The 19,048-nt window shown below is 49.0% G+C and overlaps 1 protein-coding gene across 1 annotated transcript in view; it reads left to right on the forward strand.

Moving 5' to 3' along the window:
• The window catches only part of EP300 (E1A binding protein p300), a 69,405-nt gene extending 56,133 nt beyond the window's left edge, over window positions 1–13,272 (forward strand). Inside the window, exons 22-31 of the mRNA XM_004610535.2 lie at window positions 483–560; window positions 2,091–2,158; window positions 3,029–3,179; window positions 3,284–3,430; window positions 4,184–4,297; window positions 5,231–5,396; window positions 6,175–6,339; window positions 7,473–7,634; window positions 9,523–9,804; window positions 9,972–13,272. Of these exons, the coding sequence (XP_004610592.2) occupies window positions 483–560; window positions 2,091–2,158; window positions 3,029–3,179; window positions 3,284–3,430; window positions 4,184–4,297; window positions 5,231–5,396; window positions 6,175–6,339; window positions 7,473–7,634; window positions 9,523–9,804; window positions 9,972–12,164 (3,526 nt within the window). The 3' untranslated portion in view covers window positions 12,165–13,272. The remainder of the gene's footprint in view (window positions 1–482; window positions 561–2,090; window positions 2,159–3,028; window positions 3,180–3,283; window positions 3,431–4,183; window positions 4,298–5,230; window positions 5,397–6,174; window positions 6,340–7,472; window positions 7,635–9,522; window positions 9,805–9,971) is intronic.
• Window positions 13,273–19,048: the final 5,776 nt, after the last annotated feature.

The raw sequence follows: 19,048 nt of genomic DNA on the forward strand, positions 1-19,048 counted from the left end.
CCTTTGGAATTGTATGGACGGAGAGCTGGTTAGATTTGGAGGTTGAGTCAACATACATGTCCGACATAGTGGTAAAACATTCTAGTCGACATTATATAATAGCATTTCATTAATTCTATGTAATCCAGTCTCAACATCTTTTATATTTTTATCTTTTATATTTTTAGAGAACATTTTCGAGATTTTGTGAGGCTTCCCAGAATTTGGAGATTGCAGTTCTTAATATTCCAGAATGGGTCCATTTTCTGTACACCTAGAATTGGTTTCTTTTATGTGTGTGGTGCTCAGGAGTAAGCCCGGGGCTTCATGCCCGTGAGGCCTGACCAAAGCTTTCAAATCATCTTTCTGCTCTTTGCATTCCTTGGTGTGAACATGATTGGATTTTGTTGTAGTTTCTGTTGTTTTTGATTGTCAAAAATCAGAACTATTGGAAGTTCTAATGTTTTGAATATACTTATGAAAGTTTTGCCTTGTCTCTCCAGGTTTGTTGAATGTACAGAGTGTGGGAGAAAGATGCATCAGATATGTGTCCTTCACCATGAAATCATCTGGCCGTCTGGGTGAGACTTAAGTTGATTATCCTTTATCATGACCATTAACTATTTGGAGTGAGGTCTAATTGGGATAACATCACCCTCCCTGCTGTACTCTCAGCCCTGAGCACAAGAGTTGTTTATTTTTTCCTCTTTTTAATTGTGGAGGTAGGTAGGTGTTTTTGTTTGGGGGCCACACCCAGCAGTGCTCGGGTCTTCCAGGCTCTCTGCGAGGTAGGTAGGTTGTGGGAACTCTGTCCGGTGCGAGGGAATGGATCCCAGTTGGTTATAAGTAAGGCAAGCACCCTAGCAGGTATGCTCTCTCAGCCCTAACAGGCTTCTCAGTGGCCTGGGGATCCGGCTCAGCTGGAGTGTGCCTTTGAGTAGGAGAGCCCTGGGATTTTGATTAAAAAGTGGACGGGCCAGAGCACAGCAAGTTAGGGTACTCTGGCACACAGCCAATCCAGGGTCTATCTCCAGTTCTGAGCCTGGAGAAAGTCCTCAGCACCTCTGGGTGTAACCCAACCCCGGCACACAAGCGCCCCCCCCCCCCAAAAAAAAAAATTCTCAGCAAGCAACCATAAGAACATTTCTGACACTTGAAAACAGCAAAAAAGACTTCCCCCTGTTGGAATGTTCATTATGCTTTCATAGAAAAATGAAGTATGAAATGAAAGAATATCTTCTGAATATCTTCTTAGGAGTAGATAGTAAGTGACAGTGAAGGGCTGGAGAGATGCTGTAGCCAGTAAGATGCTTCCTTGAACTTTGACATCCATCCGATATATAGACCCCTGCAGTGCCGGAAGTGATCGCTGACCCTGAGCATCACCAAGCTCCCCCCCCCCCCCCAAAAAAAATAGTAATAAGCAATAGTCCTGCTGTCTATTGAAAAACAGTTACGTACAAAAGACCAGTTTACAAACTGATGGATTCACTATTCTTAGGATTCCACGTTACATTTCTGAGTGTTCTTCACAAAATACCTTTCCAATTATTCGTCACAGCACATTATCGGTTACTTCAATAGCAGCTTCATACTCATTGTGCGTTTCATGCCCCCCAAAATTATACCTTGAAATCTTTTTTTTTTTTTTCACCTTAAAATCTTTTAAAATAGGAATCCATTCGGGGCCAGAGCAGTTAGTACAGGTGAGAGGGCACTTGCTTTGAACATGGCAGACCCCCAGTACCCCATGTAGTCCAAAGCCTGCCACAGAGCAATGCTGGCTATGGTCCAAAAAAATGTATAGGACTCTATTTTTTTAAAGAAGTCTTTCTGTTCATTGTTTCACGGGATATTTTTTGTTTCTTAATTTCGCCTACTTTTTCCATTCAAAATTTATCCTAAAAGATTCCCAAATGGAATGGGGCTGGAGTGATAGCACAGTGGGTAGGACATTTGCCTTGCACGCAGCCAACCCGGGTTCGATTCCCAGCATCCCATATTGTCACCTGAGCACCGCCAGGAGTGATTCTTGAGTGTAAAGCCAGGAGTAAATACATGTAAAAGAGGTTACATTAAGTTGTATAAGCATGTCTTGGTCTATGTTTCAGATTTGTCTGTGATGGCTGTTTAAAGAAAACTGCAAGGACTAGGAAAGAAAACAAGTTTTCTGCTAAAAGTAAGTTTTATTCTTTCACAGGTAAATCTTGCAAAAGTTATTGAAGGCAACATTAGACATAAATATCCTGGGCCAGACACAATAGCGCCAAGGACACGAGAAGCCCAGAGTTACCACTTAAGGAATAATAGGGCACTTGTCTCACATGTGTGAGGGCCTGGGTTTGATTCATGTTATTGTCTTCATTATGAAGTTCACAAAATACAGCAAACTATTTGATTTTTGAAAGTAGAAATTAGGGCCATGTAACAGTACAGAAGATAAGGTCCTTGCCTTGCAAAGTCAGCCTCCCTGGTGCCCCGTATGGTCTCTTAAGCACTGCCAGGAGTAAGCCTTGAGCTTCACCTAGTGTGGCCCAGAAATCATGAAAATAAAATAAGGGGCTGGATCAGTAGTATAGCAGGGATGGCGTTTGCCTCACACACGGCCGACCTGGATTCAATCCCCAGCATCCCATATGGTCCTCCGAGCACTACCAGGAGTAATTCCTGAGTGTAAAGCCAGAAGTAACCCCTATGCATCGCCAGTATGACCCAAAAAGCCAAAAAAAGAGAGAAAGAAAATAAAAGTAGGGGCCTGAGATAGTTACAGCATGTTGAGTACTTGCACTCAGTCAAACTGTGTTTGACCTTCAGCACTACCAGGAGTTATCTCTGAACACATAACCACAAATAAGGGCTGAATATTGCGGGATGTTGCCCAAAAGCAAACTGAAAAATAGTGATATAAGCTGAAAGCTTAATGAGCTGAGGCCTGATTTGTACTCAGGAAACCCAAATGGGGTTGAACTCCATTCACCACCAGGTATTGCCTACAGACAAGCTCAAGAAATTCTTTTTACATCTACTAACTCTCAGCTTTGGTTTCTAGGGTTGCCCTCTACTAGACTTGGCACTTTCCTAGAGAATCGTGTGAATGACTTTCTGAGGCGACAAAATCACCCCGAGTCAGGCGAGGTCACTGTTCGGGTAGTTCATGCTTCGGACAAAACTGTGGAAGTCAAACCAGGCATGAAAGCAAGGTCTGTGGTTGCTCTTTCTCTTCTCTGGCGAGCCAGGCGCTCTGCGACCCCATTGCCAACCGAGTCTCGCTGAAACACACCATCTTTCTGATTGAATTGTACAGGTTTGTGGATAGTGGAGAGATGGCAGAGTCCTTTCCGTATCGAACCAAAGCCCTCTTTGCCTTTGAGGAGATTGATGGCGTGGACTTGTGCTTCTTTGGGATGCACGTCCAGGAGTATGGCTCCGACTGCCCTCCTCCCAACCAGAGGTACGTCTTCCATTGACAGCTTCTCAGTGGAGTTTTGAAGTGAAAATACCACCGTCTTTTACTACACTTGATCTTAGCCAAAAGGCCGAGAAGCGATTATCACTGTCTCTTAGTAAGGGAAGAGGTTATGGATAGCAGCCTAAATTTACAAATGGAAACAAACTACTTTTCGGGAAATGGGTTTGGAGTTTATATTGTATAAAATACCCATCCCTCTCGGAGAGCCCGTCAAGCTACGAGAGTATCCCGCCCGCACGGCAGAACCTGGCAAGCTCCCCGTGGTGTATTCAATATGCAAAAAACAGTAACAAGTCTCAATGGAGATGTTACTGGTGCCCGCTCAAGCAAATCGATGAGCAATGGGACGACAGTGCTACAGTGGAATACCTTGTTGAACGACGTGGAAGAATGCCGGGTGCTAGGAAATAGGGAACTCAGTGGACAAGCCTCTGATCCTGACTTGGTGGGGAAACCCCTTCCCTTTCCCCCCCAACCAAAACTCGGCAGAACAAGCAAATGGAGGGTGTGATTGCAAATTTCTTCAGGAAATGTTATAAAGCAGTGAAAGATGTTGCCAGAGTGCCTTCGGACTCATGAGTATTGGCTGAGACGTTAAATTCTGGGTACCATGGCTCACCAAACTAGGACACGGTGATAAGCATGGGCAGGGAACGCTGGGCGGAGAATACAGGCAAGAATATGAGGCGGCCGCATGCAAATTCTGAAACTTTTTCCCCTTCCTGTTCGGTGTAGGAGAGTCTACATCTCGTACCTCGATAGTGTTCATTTCTTCCGCCCTAAATGCTTGAGGACTGCAGTCTACCATGAAATTCTAATTGGGTATTTAGAATACGTCAAGAAATTAGGGTAAGTGAATTGATAACATGCTGTTTTTAATGAAAATAATTTTGAAATTACATGAAACAGATTACCAAATGAAAATATCTTTGGCAAAATTATATTTTCAACTTTTTTGGCGAACTTCTGGGTTCTGATTTTGCCAGTAGGAAAGAAGATATTTTTACCCTTGTCACATCCACTGCAATATTTTTTTCTTCACTTACAGTTAGGAAGTTTATTCTTACGTCTGATGATTTCACTTTAAAGCCAGAACCTTGGGTTAACCCCCCTCTTTTTTTTTTTTAAACTCCTGGATATTAGAGACACAATGAAACTAGAGAATGTAATGATTCGTTGGTGGGACCCGAGAGAGGTAACTGCACTTCAGATAGTTGACTTGGGCCAGAGCGATTAATGCAGTGGTTAGAGTGCTTGCTTTTGTATGCAGCCAACCTGGGTTTGATCCCCAGCACGATCCTTCTAGTCCGCCAGGAGTGATCCCTGAGCACAGCCTGAATGCGTTAGATATACGGCATGTTCTCCAAACCCCATTTGTCTTTAAATGGAAATTTGGGATTTGTAATCCAGGTTAAGTTATTCTTCTGATTGAAATTCACCATATTCCTTAATGGTCTTCAAGAAATAACAATGCAGAATCCATTGTTGGCACTGTTAGCTGTCCCTGGTTCAGACCTAAGAATTTGGATCTTTTGCTGGCATCAACTTTGTTTTAACTTGGGTGGAATTATTGGTCTCTGTACTGATTCCTCTTTATGGTGTAGAATATATTGCTCTGGGTGGGAGCAGGAGCAGCACTGCCCTTGCGTGCAGCTGACCCAGGTTTGATCCCTAGCACCTCATACGGTCCCCAGGTCTGATTCAAAAAATAAGAACAAGATGTACTGAGTTCTTTGTAGAGTGGTGACTTTCCCTCACTGTTCTTCCCCTTTGTATTGCTAGATACACCACGGGGCATATTTGGGCCTGTCCCCCGAGTGAAGGAGACGACTATATTTTCCATTGCCACCCTCCAGACCAGAAGATACCCAAGCCTAAACGCCTCCAGGAATGGTACAAAAAGATGCTTGACAAGGCCGCGTCTGAGCGGATTGTTCATGACTACAAGGTCAGCGGGAGAGGGAGAATATTCGAGTGTATTTGCTGATTGGGGCCAGGGCTGGAGTAGAGCATGAGGGTGCTCACCGTGCCCGTGCTCACAGCAGGCCCGGCTTGCGTCCCCAGCACTTAATCCCACCAGGAGTGACCACTGAGTGCAGACCTAGGTGTAAGCCCTGAGGACTTCTGGCTGTGGCCAAAAAAGGAAACAAAAAATATAATTCTTTGCTTGTCTCTGGCACTACCTAGAGCACAACAGGAGTGACCCAGAGCCAAAGCAAAACCAAGAATTAGTACTATTGTGAAACCAGAGGCATCTCATGCAGCCCCTGGCACAGTCCCAAGGGGAAATTACTAATTCAATTACTGATTACTAAAGTTCTTGATTTCTCTCCCCCCCTCCCCCCGCCCCCATGGGATGGAAAAATACCAACTGGGATATTCTCCCAAGTACAGCAAATCATCACATAGCCATGGAGTTCTCAGTATTTGACTTTTGCGTTGTTTAATGAGTTTGTGGGTGGCTGTAAGACACACCCTTTGCTCTGGAATAGTGTGGATGACCCTCTGTCTCTGGTCCTAGAGGGGTACTTTGCGCCATGGTGTTTCTATAGAGGCAGGATTTGCCCTCTCACTGTTCATTGCTCTGTCAGACAGGGGCCTTAGCTATGACATCTCTGCCTTATAGGATGCCATTCGACCTTTTATGTTCCCTGTTTAACCCTTAGCTGTGACTATATCTCAGTCATAATTACTTTCTAAATAAACTCCTTTGAATATTTTCACAGGATATTTTCAAACAAGCTACTGAAGACCGATTGACAAGTGCAAAGGAGTTGCCTTACTTTGAGGGTGATTTCTGGCCCAACGTTCTGGAGGAGAGCATTAAGGAGCTGGAGCAGGAGGAGGAGGAGAGGAAGCGGGAGGAAAACACCAGCAACGAGAGCACAGACGTAAGGCTCCCGGCTCTCTCCGGGTTCCATGTGTGCCTCAGACAAGAGTGGAACCTTCTAAAAACTGTTTTTGGGAGATAATTTAGGGGTTCCCCCTTGTTTAGCAGAACACAGCTGAATGTGTTGCACCCCCCCCAAAAGAACCTTCTAAATTGGAAAGTTGGAACGAAGGCTTGGCTCGCTTTGAAGGTCTAAGCTGTTCCACCATCAGATTATGAATGTTGCCTCTAGATTCCTGCTTTTTTTTTAACCCTTCTGGTTATCAATACAGAACGAGTCTAGCAGAACTTGGCTTTGGAGAAGAGATTGTCCTCCTGGCTAGCATTTTCACATATCATGTAGCTTTACTTGTCCTCAGTGGACGCTCACTCACCACCCTTAGAGTCTGTACGACTCTACCACTGTGACGGCGACAGGCAGCGACTCCAGAGTGGCATCCAGTTCTTGCATCACTGACTCCCCACTTCCATGCAGTCTTCTCTGTCCCACACTGTCCCTTGTGCCCTTTCCTCAAATCTAGGATAGGCTGGACAAATCTAGGGATCTGGGAGACATTGTATAAAAATGTGAGGGGCCGGAGCGATAGCACAGCGGGTAGGGCGTTTGCCTTGCACGCGGCCGACCCAGGTTCGATCCCCGGCATCCCATATGGTCCCCCAAGCACCGCCAGGAGTAACCCCTGAGCATCGCTGGGTGTGATGCCAAAAAGCAAAAAAAAAAATAAAAAAATGTAAGTGAAATTGGCAACTAAAACAAGAGGGGCTGGAGCGTAGCCAGTAGGGCTTTTGCCTTGCACGGAGCCAGCCCAGGTTTGATCCCCAGCATCCCATATGGTCCCCCAAGCACCGCCAGGAGTAATCCCAGTGCATCGCCGGGTGTGACCCAAAAGTAAATAAAATGAGAGAAGAAAGCAGCTAATGGCTGCACAGGGGGCCCCAGGCTCGATTCTAGGCACGGCATGATCTGCCCCGCTCCTCGCACGAGGACTGTGACACTCAGTCATCTTCCAAAATGGTGATTGTTTATTGCAGAAAAAGGAATGTCTCTTGAGCCCTTGCTAGTTGTTCTCTGGAGGTCTCTTTTCAACAAAAACGTAACTTTCTTTATTCTCCTTTGCTAATTTTAATTTGTAGGTGACAAAGGGAGACAGCAAAAATGCTAAGAAGAAGAATAATAAGAAAACCAGCAAGAACAAAAGTAGCCTGAGTCGAGGCAACAAGAAGAAGCCTGGCATGCCCAATGTGTCCAATGATCTCTCCCAGAAATTGTACGCGACCATGGAGAAACACAAAGAGGTTAGTAAGTCACATACAGCAAAAAAAGATGCTGAAATGAATAGCACAGGGATTGGTCGTTTGCCTTGCACATGGCCACTCTGGGTTCAATTCCCAGCATTCCATATGGCCATATGGTCCCCCGAGCACCGCTCAGGCATAATTCCTGAGTGTAGAGCCAGGAGTAGCCCCTGTGCATTGCCAGGTGTTACCCAAAAAGCGAAGGGGGAAAAAAAAAAGGCGAGAAAGGGAGGGAAAGAAATACCTACTGTCCATTTATGATTTGAGCACCAGGTCATTTGAAACTCAGAATGAAGAAATTATTTCAGCAGTAAGAGGGAAGAGTGTTTTGCAAAGAACAGGAAATGCTGAGCTTCCTGAGATTGATTCTAAGTCCTGTTTCAAGTATAGGTGATGGATGGATCGGGTCCCTTAACTATGTCTATTTCTACCTTTTAATCTTATTTGAGGTTGGGTTGTTTTGGGAGGGTTGGGTGTTTTAAGCTTATTGGACCACATCTGGTGATGCTCAGGGCTTACTCCTGGAAAGCTGGGGGAATCATGGGAGGTGCTGGGGATCAGACCCAGGTTGGCCATGGACAAGGCGAGTACCCTACATGCTGTACTATCTCTCCAGCCCCATTTCCTTGATAACTAGACTCATTGTTGAGAAAAGGCTTGTTGACTATTAGTTGTTTCAATCTACAGTCCTGTTGACTATTCGTTGTTTTAAACAACAGTCCTAAAAACTTCCATTGACCACTCCACTTGGCCTGTAGCAGAACTAGAAAAATAAAAATACTGGTCTGTAGGAAGCAGCTCAGTACAGCTCGTGGGCCGGAGAGGTCCCGGACAGCAGGTTTGCGCGTGCCTGACGCATGTCCACCTGGGTTCCTTCCCCGCAGCCTGTGTGGCCCCAGAAGCCGCACTGGGAGTGCGGCCCATAGACCAGAATAGGGGAGGGAGAGTCCTGCCTCAAAAGTGCAGTCCCCAGACACTACATGCTACATCACTGGGCGGAGCCTCTGTCAGCAAACATCATAGAGGCTGAGTAATGATCCTTTGTCTTCCTTCTTCAAAGTAAATTGGGAAAATCGTGTGTTATTGTAACACATTCTCCGGAAAGTTACAACTTTGAACTGTAACTTTCTATTGTTATTTGGAGTATAAATAGATGTGACCTTAGTCAGGGCTGGTTGTCTGAGGTTAGGGAATGATAGATTGAGCATTCTCTCAGGGATATTCAAAGCATCTCGTGTCATGTACCATCACTCTTCTTCCAGTTTTTCTTTTCAGTCTTAATGCTTTTGACTTCAACCATCCAGGCTTTTTGAAATTCTGTATGCTACATTTGTAAACATTTAGCTGTAAGGGACAGAGGGTTAGTATTTAATGTCACAATAACCAAAAAGAAGTAGAAGTAATCACCTGTTAGCAAGGAATTAAGATATAAGGTTGTAGATTTAGAATAAAGATGTGTATTGGTACCCAGCGGATTTATCGGGATGGTGGCTCTCAGCATAACGTTGAAGACTGTCCTGGGAGGCACCAGCTAGCCAGCTTTGTTCCTTCCCCCTGAATGGCCGGTCACAGTCCCCTTTGCAGGTTTGTCTTCCTTCATTACTTCTTTGAGCCCCAGTATTGCTAACTCATGTCATAGTCCTTTGTTGATCAAAAAGACTCTGGTGGCCAGCGCAACAGTATGGCGGATAGGGTGCTCTCCTTGCACATGGCCGTGATTAATGAGTGCTGAAAATGACTGAGTAGGCAAGAAAACAAGATCTTGCTACAGATTGCTGCCAGAGGGGCTGTGCTGTGTGCCCTGCCTTGTGTCCAGAAGTCTCAGCCTCCGCCGTCTGCTGTCTTGTGACCTTCCTGTCCAGAGTCCGTCACACTGTGTTTTTTGCAGGTCTTCTTTGTGATCCGGCTAACGTCCAGCCCGAATGCCAACTCCCTGCCTCCCATCGTCGATCCTGACCCGCTCATTCCCTGTGACCTGATGGACGGGCGTGACGCCTTCCTCACCCTCGCCCGGGACAAGCACCTAGAGTTCTCGTCCCTCCGGAGGGCTCAGTGGTCCACCATGTGCATGCTGGTGGAGCTGCACACACAGAGCCAGGACCGCTTTGTCTACACCTGCAATGAGTGCAAGCACCACGTGGAGACGCGCTGGCACTGCACGGTGTGCGAGGTGAGGCATAATTCCCAGGGACTTTCTGGGAGGCCAGTCCCTTTGGAAAGTTCTAGAACAAGGGGATGGGGCACTACCTCCTGAGTGCGAGCACTACAGAAGCAGGTTCTGGTGGAATGACTTAGACCTGGAGGGTTGACCACACCCCTTGTGTTTCTGCTCCTCAGGACTATGACCTGTGTATCACCTGCTATAACACTAAAAACCACGACCACAAAATGGAGAAGCTCGGCCTAGGCCTTGATGACGAGAGCAACAACCAGCAGGCCGTGGCCACGCAGAGCCCAGGAGACTCGCGCCGCCTGAGCATCCAGCGCTGCATCCAGTCCCTGGTGCACGCCTGCCAGTGCCGCAATGCCAACTGCTCTCTGCCGTCCTGCCAGAAGATGAAACGGGTAGTGCAGCACACCAAGGGCTGCAAGCGGAAAACCAACGGCGGGTGCCCCATCTGCAAACAGCTCATCGCTCTCTGCTGCTATCATGCCAAGCACTGCCAGGAGAACAAGTGCCCCGTGCCCTTCTGCTTAAACATCAAGCAAAAGCTCCGGCAGCAGCAGCTGCAGCACCGGCTCCAGCAGGCCCAGATGCTCCGCAGGAGGATGGCCAGCATGCAGCGGACTGGGGCGGTGGGGCAGCAGCAGGGACTGCCCTCCCCGACTCCTGCCACCCCAACCACGCCAACGGGTCAGCAGCCAAGCACCCCGCAGACACCCCAGCCCCAGCCCCCCTCGCAGCCTCAGCCCACCCCTCCCAACAGCATGCCACCCTACATGCCCAGGACTCAAACGGCTGGCCCTGTGTCCCAGGGTAAGGCAGCGGGCCAGGTGACCCCCCCAACCCCTCCTCAGACTGCTCAGCCACCCCTTCCTGGGCCCCCACCAGCAGCGGTAGAAATGGCCATGCAGATTCAGAGGGCGGCCGAGACACAACGCCAGATGGCACATGTGCAAATCTTCCAAAGGCCAATCCAACACCAGATGCCCCAGATGGCTCCCATGCCTCCCATGGGTATGAACCCGCCCCCCATGGCCAGAGGTCCCAGTGGGCATTTGGAGGCAGGGATGGGGCCCACGGGCATGCAGCAGCAGCCGCCATGGGCCCAAGGAGGATTGCCTCAGACCCAGCCACTCCAGTCTGGAATGCCAAGGCCGGCCATGATGTCCGTGGCCCAGCATGGTCAGCCTTTGAACATGGCTCCCCAGCCAGGACTGGGCCAGGTGGGCGTGAGCCCTCTCAAGCCGGGCACTGTGTCTCAACAAGCCTTACAGAACCTCCTGCGGACTCTCAGGTCTCCCAGCTCTCCCCTGCAGCAGCAGCAGGTGCTTAGTATCCTTCATGCCAACCCCCAGCTGTTGGCTGCGTTCATCAAGCAGCGGGCTGCCAAGTATGCCAACTCGAATGCACAGCCTCTTCCTGGGCAGCCGGGCATGCCCCAGGGCCAGCCTGGGCTGCAGCCTCCTGCCATGCCCGGTCAGCAGGGTGTCCACTCCAATCCCGCCATGCAGAACATGAACCCCATGCAGGCAGGCGTCCCACGGTCTGGCCTGCCACCACAGCAGCCGCAGCAACAGCTGCAGCCGCCGCTGGGCGGGCTGAGCCCCCAGGCGCAGCAGATGAACATGAACCACAGCGCCATGCCTTCGCAGTTCCGAGACATCCTGAGACGCCAGCAGATGGTACAGCAGGGGGGCGCGGGGCCAGGCCTCGGCCCCGGGATAGCCAACCACAACCAGTTTCAGCAGCCCCAAGGCGTTGGCTACTCCCCACAGCAGCAGCAGCAGCAGCAGCAGCAGCAGCGGCTGCAGCATCACATGCAGCAGATGCAGCAGGGGAACATGGGACAGATGGGCCAGATCCCACAGGCCTTGGCAGGAGACGCAGGCAGTCTGCAGGCCTATCAGCAGCGGCTCCTTCAGCAGCAGATGGGGTCTCCTGCTCAGCCCAACCCCATGAGCCCCCAGCAGCACATGCTCCCAAATCAGGCTCAGTCACCACATCTACAAGGCCAGCAGATCCCTTCTCTCTCCAATCAAGTGCGTTCTCCTCAGCCTGTCCCTTCACCACGGCCGCAGTCCCAGCCCCCCCACTCTAGCCCTTCCCCGAGGATGCAGCCTCAGCCTTCTCCTCACCACGTGTCCCCACAGACCAGTTCACCACATCCCGGACTGGTAGCTGCCCAGGCCAACCCCATGGAACAAGGGCATTTTGCCAGCCCGGACCAGAATTCGATGCTTTCCCAGCTTGCTAACAATCCAGGCATGGCAAACCTCCATGGTGCGAGTGCCACGGACCTGGGACTCGGCACCGAGAACTCAGACTTGAATCCAAGCCTCTCACAGAGTACACTAGACATACACTAGAGACACCTTGTAGTATTTTGGGAGCAAAAAAATTATTTTCTCTTAACAAGACTTTTTGTACTGAAAACAATTTTTTGAATCTTTCTTAGCCTAAATGACAATTTTCCTTGCAACACATAAGAACTGCAGTAGCCTGTTTGTGGTTAAAGCAAACATGCAAGATGAACCTGAGGGATGATAGAATACAAAGAATATATTTTTGTTATGGCTGGTTCGTGCCAGCCTTTTTTTTTTCCTTGTGTGTGTGGTTCAAGTGTGCACTGGGAGGAGGCTGAGGTCTGTGACGCCAACCACATGCTCCTGCCTTGCACCTCCAATAGGTTTTATTATTTTTTTTAAATTAATGAAAATATGTAATATTAATAGTTATTATTTACTGGTGCAGATGGTTGACATTTTTCCCTATTTTCCTCACTTTATGGAAGAGTTAAAAAAAGAACATTTCTAAAACCAGAGGACAAAAGGGGTTAATGTTACTTTAAAATTACATTCTATATATATAAATATATATAAATATATATTAAAATACCAATTTTTTTCTCTGGGTGCAAAGATGTTCGTTCTTTTTAAAATTAAATAATTAAAAAAAGGAAAAAAAATTCCCCTTTCCTCCCCTCAAGTCAACTTTTGTGCTCCAGAAAATTTTCTATTCCTTAAGTCTGAGCGTAAAACCTCCCAAGTATTAAAATAATTTGTACATGGATGGAAAGTGAAACATGATCTTTTTCAAAACATGCAGGGGCAGCTGCCAAATTGATGTATTATATATTGTGGTTCTGTTCTTGAAAGAATTTTTTTTTCGTTATTTTTACATCTAACAGAAAAAAAAAATTAAAAAGAGGGTAAGAAACAATTCCAGTGGGACAATTTTAACATGCAAAATGTCCCTGGAGTTTCTACTTTGCTTGCTTTCTTCTTCCTTACTCTGCCCCCACCCTACACACACACACACTTTCTGTAAAACTTGAAAATAGAAAGCAAAAACCCTCAACTGTTGTAAATCATGCAATTAAAGTTGATTACTTATAAATATGAACTTTGGATCACTGTATAGACTGTTAAATTTGATTTCTTATTACCTATTGTTAAATAAACTGTGTGAGACAGATACAGGCCTCTTTCATTTTTTTGCCATCATGCTGGATTCAGAAGAAACAAAAGGGTCAGTCATAGCCTCTCCATTTGGAAAAATGAATTAATGAGTCACAGGTCATTGATTCATTTGTCCGATTGCCCAGAATCCAAACTGAAACCCTCCTAGTTACGGGCGGGGGTTGGTGCACTCCCAAGCACTGGAAATACAGACGCTAATATGGTTTGCTGTAGGTAACTTGATGGTCTTCCTCTTACCTCAAGTCACAGGAATGAGAATGAGCAAGTCCTGGAGGGATCCGCTCTGGGACCAGGTGGAGAGCTTCTGGGGTTAGCACATGCTTTCCAAATGGGAGGCCCCGTCCCAGGCCTAGCACCGCCACAAATGATCCCCCAGCACAACCTGGCGTGGCCCCATCTCCCAACAAAAAAAGGATCAGATCTAAGACATTTTTGACAGTCATTGACAAGTACCTACCTTCCTTGTTAGAGTGTTGGTGACTGAAACAGGTTACACGGAAATGCAGAAAGGATTGGTTGAAATCTGAAATAAGTGATTTGTTAATTCCAGGATTCAAGTAATCTGAGTTTACTAGTACTTCCAACTGAGGATCACACAGGCTATGACAAGTTCTGATACTCAGTGGCTGGAGAGAGCATAGTGGGGAGGTGGCCTGTCGTGGATTCAGTCCCCTGCACCCCAGGAGTAAGCCCTGAGCACCACAAGGTATGACTCAAAAATAATGCAGAAAACAGCTCAGGTGAAGTGACGTGCTCAGGCGCTCACGGCGCTTAGGCACACCACCAGTGCAAGTTGAACTCCAAATTCTTTCCTCTTACTGCAGAGGCAAAAGGATGGCTGCAAATTGGTTATTTTGGGGGTGGGCTACCGGGGAAAAGGGCCACACCCAATGGTGCTAAGGATCAAGCCTGGGTCCATGGCAGGAGCCTTAACCCCTTTATTATGTCTGCCTGGCCAAACTTGAGAAAGTAAGTTCGGACTATTTGGGTGGCAAATTCATATTTGCCAATGCTCAGGGTTAACTCCTGCCCTGTACTAATGAATTTTTACCTGGCGATGCTTAAGGCACCATGTAGAATGCTGGGGATAGGGTCTGGAGCAATAGTTCAGCAAGTAGGGGCGTTTATCTTGATACAGTTGACCTGAATTCAATCATCAGCATCCCACAGGGTCCCCCACGCACCGGAAGGAGTGATCCCTGAGCATCACCGTGTGTGACCCAAAAACCAAAATAAATGACCTATCATAAAACATTTTGCCAGGTTTCTAACCAACTACATGCATGGTCAGCCACATGTAGGCAAGCATCCTATGGACCATAATACCACTCTATTACCATACTTCCTGGTTTTCAAACATTAGCTACAAAATACCAGGTGTTAGCTCAAGACTGGTGGGAGGGGTACAGGCCACACATGTGTGAGAGCCCGGATTAGATCCCAGCCTGCATGAGCCCTGACCACACCTGTGCTAGGCATGCAAGAAGCCCCATAAATAATAATAATAAAAAAAAATACAAGCCAGGGGGCTGGAGCGATGGTACAGCAGGTAGGGCGTTTGCCTTGCATGTGGCCGACCCAGGTTCGATTCCTATAGTGGGATTGCTTGGAGCACATAGACTAGAGACTAGAGACCAGCGTGGGACAATGAACTTTGTATGACCTGCACTGGGGGCTTGGGAGAGTCCTGTGCAGAGGGCCTCTTGAAAGAGGGGCCTTGAAGGTAAAACCTACCAGCAAGATAAGCAGGACACATCCTGCACGTACATACTCCTCGTGCTCTAAGTAACCTTGGGAATAATCTGACTTGGTATTTTTTAATGAGAACATCCTGAGACAAACACAAAATATGTCTGTTTGGTGTATAACTCATGAGAACATCTTTTGGCTATGTGCCTGGGCAGATGTATGTTAAGAATATAAAAACTGCTTGCTTGAGAATAAACCTTGCCTTCAGCCTCGATAGCTGCTGGTCAATGCTTCATCCCTGAGTCAGTGGTCTTCATTCCGGAGCCGGACTCCGACAGATTCCCAGCATCCCATATGGTCCCCTGAGCACCGCCAGCGGTAACTCCTGAGTGCAGAGTCAGGAGGAACCCCTGTGCATCGCTGGCTGTGACCCAAAAAGAAAAAATACAAAATACAAGCCAGGGCAGACATAGGTCAATAGAATAGGATCCATATTCCAGAATTAAATCCTGTGGCCAACTGATTGGGGGAAGGGGGTGGGACTGCCACATTTGACAGTGCTCAAGGACCACTGGCTCCATACCCAGGGGTTACTGCTGCTGGTTCTCGGGAAACCAACCATGTGTGCTGCTGGGGAGCTGGGGACTGAACTGGAGTCTGGCGCCAGTACTGAACCTTCGTACTACCATTTTGGCCTCTGTACTTCTTTTTGATCAAGCATGCCAAGACAAGAGGGAAAGAGAACAAAATTAAAACAGTGCTGGTATTAGTAAAGCTTGCCATTCAATAGAATAAAGATGAGGGCCAGAGTGATACTATAGCCGGTAAGGCTTTGCTTGTTTTGTTTTGTTTTTTTGCTTCTTGGGTCACACCCAGTGAGATGATGCACAGGGAGTTACTCCTGGCTCGTGCACTCAGGAACTACTCTGGCGGTGCTCGGGGGGACCATATGGGATGCTGGGAATCAAACCCAGGTGGGCCAAGTGCACTACCTACTGTGCTATCACTCCAGCCCCCAATTTTTATTATTATTATTTTTTTAATCCTTGACCTTGGTTGTTCGACGAGACACTCCAGCAGGTAGGGCACTGGCCTTGCGCTGGGCTTCAATCCCGGGCACGCTTGAAGCCTCCGATGGCCTGGGACTCAGTCTCTATTACCAAGAGGTCCGAGGAATTCGCTTACCTGAGCTCGGATGGATCTGGAGACTATCGTGTTGAGTGAAGTTAATCAGAGGAGAGGAACAAACTCAGGAGAATCGCTCTCAGACCCGGATATAAAGAAACTTCCCAATGGAACACTAAATGTCCAACAGTGACAAAATGGAGACCAGAGCTTCAGTCGCTGGGATGGGCTGGCAGGGGAGGGAACGGGACACTCACAAAGGACATAAGGACACGGGCGAAAATCACAAAAGTCTAACTTTTTCATCCACAGTGATTCCAATAAAAAATTTTAAATAATTTTTAAAAATAATTAAAACGTTGGGGCTGAAGGTTGGGAAATCAGGCTGTAAGGTGTCATTTAGCCCACCAGAACAGACACACAGCACAGGCCTACATGAGACTGAGGCAAAGGGCATTTGCGGGGCACATGCGTGTCCCAGAGGTGCCACAGTCTCCATGTACGTCCAGACACTCAGAAGCACCTGCCAAGTGGCCAGCCTCATCCACCTGGAAAAGGCCCACTCTAAATTAACTGCCGGTATTCTATAAACAAGCTACCTGCCCTCCAACTGCTGCTCCAAAATCCCAACTTCCATTTCTCATGGTCGTGCCAATATCTATCTAGCAGGTGGTTCTGTCAATACAAAAGACAAAAGTCATTAATCATCACTGCCCTCACAACACTAGCTACTCAGGAAACTCAAAACAGAATTTTTAAAATTGCCAACCCCCTCCAACTACTTCAGAGTTTTGGCTTGGCCTGAAGGACCCTCAGGGCTGGTTCAGCTCAAACCACCACAGACAATAACGATAATACAACAACTATCATTTCCCACTGGGTCCTGGGCATCTGAGTCGCTGGCATCCTGGTTCCCGCGGTGGGGGTGCCCAGGCCACCTCGCAGCTCACCAGCCAAGGCACGGTTTTAAAAACAGCTCAGAGGGATGCTTCGGTTGTAGGAACTTGGCGGAAACACCCTCTCCTTCTGCAGGAAATGCTCTCCCTGGCCTCTGAACTAAACAGAGGCGGCTAATAAAACGCACTGGCCCGTAATCAACGGTGAGACATTGTGACGCGGGGACCGATGGTGCGTCGCACGTTGCACAGCACTGCCCTGGGTTGGCAGCGCAGCGCAGCCGTTTGGACCGGGGAGGGGAGAGCGGCTCAGGGGTCCCCAAAGTCAAACGTCTCCCCGGTTCTGGCAGCCGGCGGGGAGGCAGCCGGGGCGGGGCGGGTCGCAGCCGTCCCCGCTTTCCACACCTGGTCCAGGACACGTCTGCCTCAGCCCGGGGGCGCAGGGCGCGTGTCCCAGGTCCCTCTCGCCGCTCGGGCCCCTCCCGCTGACCGCCGCGGCGGGAGTCGGGGTGGACGCCTGGCAGTCGGCCCCGGTCCGCCCACCCCCCTTTGCTGTTTCCTCCCGGCCCTGCGGTTGCAAACAGGCCGGGCGCCTTCGACAGCGTCGCTCCCGGCCGGCACCGCGCCAATGGCTCTGCCCCTCCCCAGGACAGGGTCGCTCCACCCCCCGAGCTGGGCACCAAGCCGGGGGCAGTACCGCCGCCCGCAGCCCCCGCTCAGGGTCGTCGGATCTCGCCGGCTGCCCCCACGCCCCGTCAGGGCCTCCCTCCCCCACGGCGCCCGCTGCCCAGCAGCCCCGGCGAGCCCGCGCCGCACCCCTGCCAGCTCGGGTCGGGCTCGCCCCGCGGGGCTGCCGCCTTCCAACGGGGGGCGGGGCCCGGGTGCGCAGGGGGCGGGGCGGCCTGCGGGGCGGGGCGGCCGGCGGTTGGCGCTGGGAACGGGCGCGCGGCGCGGGGCCACGTGACCCTAGGCCCCGCCCCCATTGCCAGGAGTTGGGCGGGAGGGCGGGGCTTGGGGTCGAGTCCGCCCACGCCCCTCCCCGTTCCGCCCTGCCCCTGGCATCCCCGGGGCTCAGAGCCCGTTGCCCACGGGACGTACTGGGGCCGCCCAGCCTCGCGGGGGTCTGAGTTGGCACGTGCCCTGTTTGGACGCCAGAGAGCGTTGGTTGCCTTTTCTCAGGATCAGACTGCAATGCCAGGGGTGCCTGTGCCATCTCGCTATTCACCGGACTTAGAGCCGTGGAGACATCAAAAATTATTGGAAGCAATAACTCTAATCTTACCTGGAGTCCCCCGGTCTTTCTTAAGGGTCTTATAAAATTACTGGGGGCAGGTCAAACGGAGTGAGTGATCAGAGAGAGTGGGAAGGTAGGGCCTTTGCCTGCACGTGGTGGACCCAGTTCTATCTGTCCCACTCTACATGTGATCCCTGAGCAAAGAGCCAGGAGTAAGGACCTGAGCATCGCCGAGTGTGGCACGAAAACCAAAAATAAATTATTTTTACGATAATAATATTATTATATTATAATATGTTATATTATAACATATGTTATGTTATAATATATTATTATAATAACAGTACTCGAGTAAGGAGAGGCTGCTAAAATCTCAGGGATGGAACGAATGGAGACGTTACTGGCGCCCACTAGAGTAAATAGATGAAAAATGGGATGACAGTGATACAGTGACAATGAATAATAAGAGATGTGGGTAATCAGGTATGGAACAGGGCAGACAACTGGCAAATTGCTGGTATCCTCCTGGATCCAGCCCATGACTTAGGATGAAAGAGGAGACCAGCACGGAGGTTTCATTGGAATCTAGAGAAAGGATGATGGTCTGGATTTGGGGTGGTAGCACAGTACTGTAGCACTGTCATCCCATTGTTCATCAACTTGCTCAAGTGGGCACCAGTAATGTCTCCATTGTGAGACTTCTTCTTACTGTTTTTGGCATATCAAATACACAATGGGTAGCTTGCCAGGCTGCCATGCAGGCCGGGGTCTCCAAGAGGGATGGAGGAATCGAACCAGGGTCGGCCACATGCAAGGCAAATGTTCTA

The sequence above is a fragment of the Sorex araneus genome, chromosome 6, assembly GCF_027595985.1.
Source record: "Sorex araneus isolate mSorAra2 chromosome 6, mSorAra2.pri, whole genome shotgun sequence".
Classification (NCBI taxonomy): domain Eukaryota; kingdom Metazoa; phylum Chordata; class Mammalia; order Eulipotyphla; family Soricidae; genus Sorex; species Sorex araneus.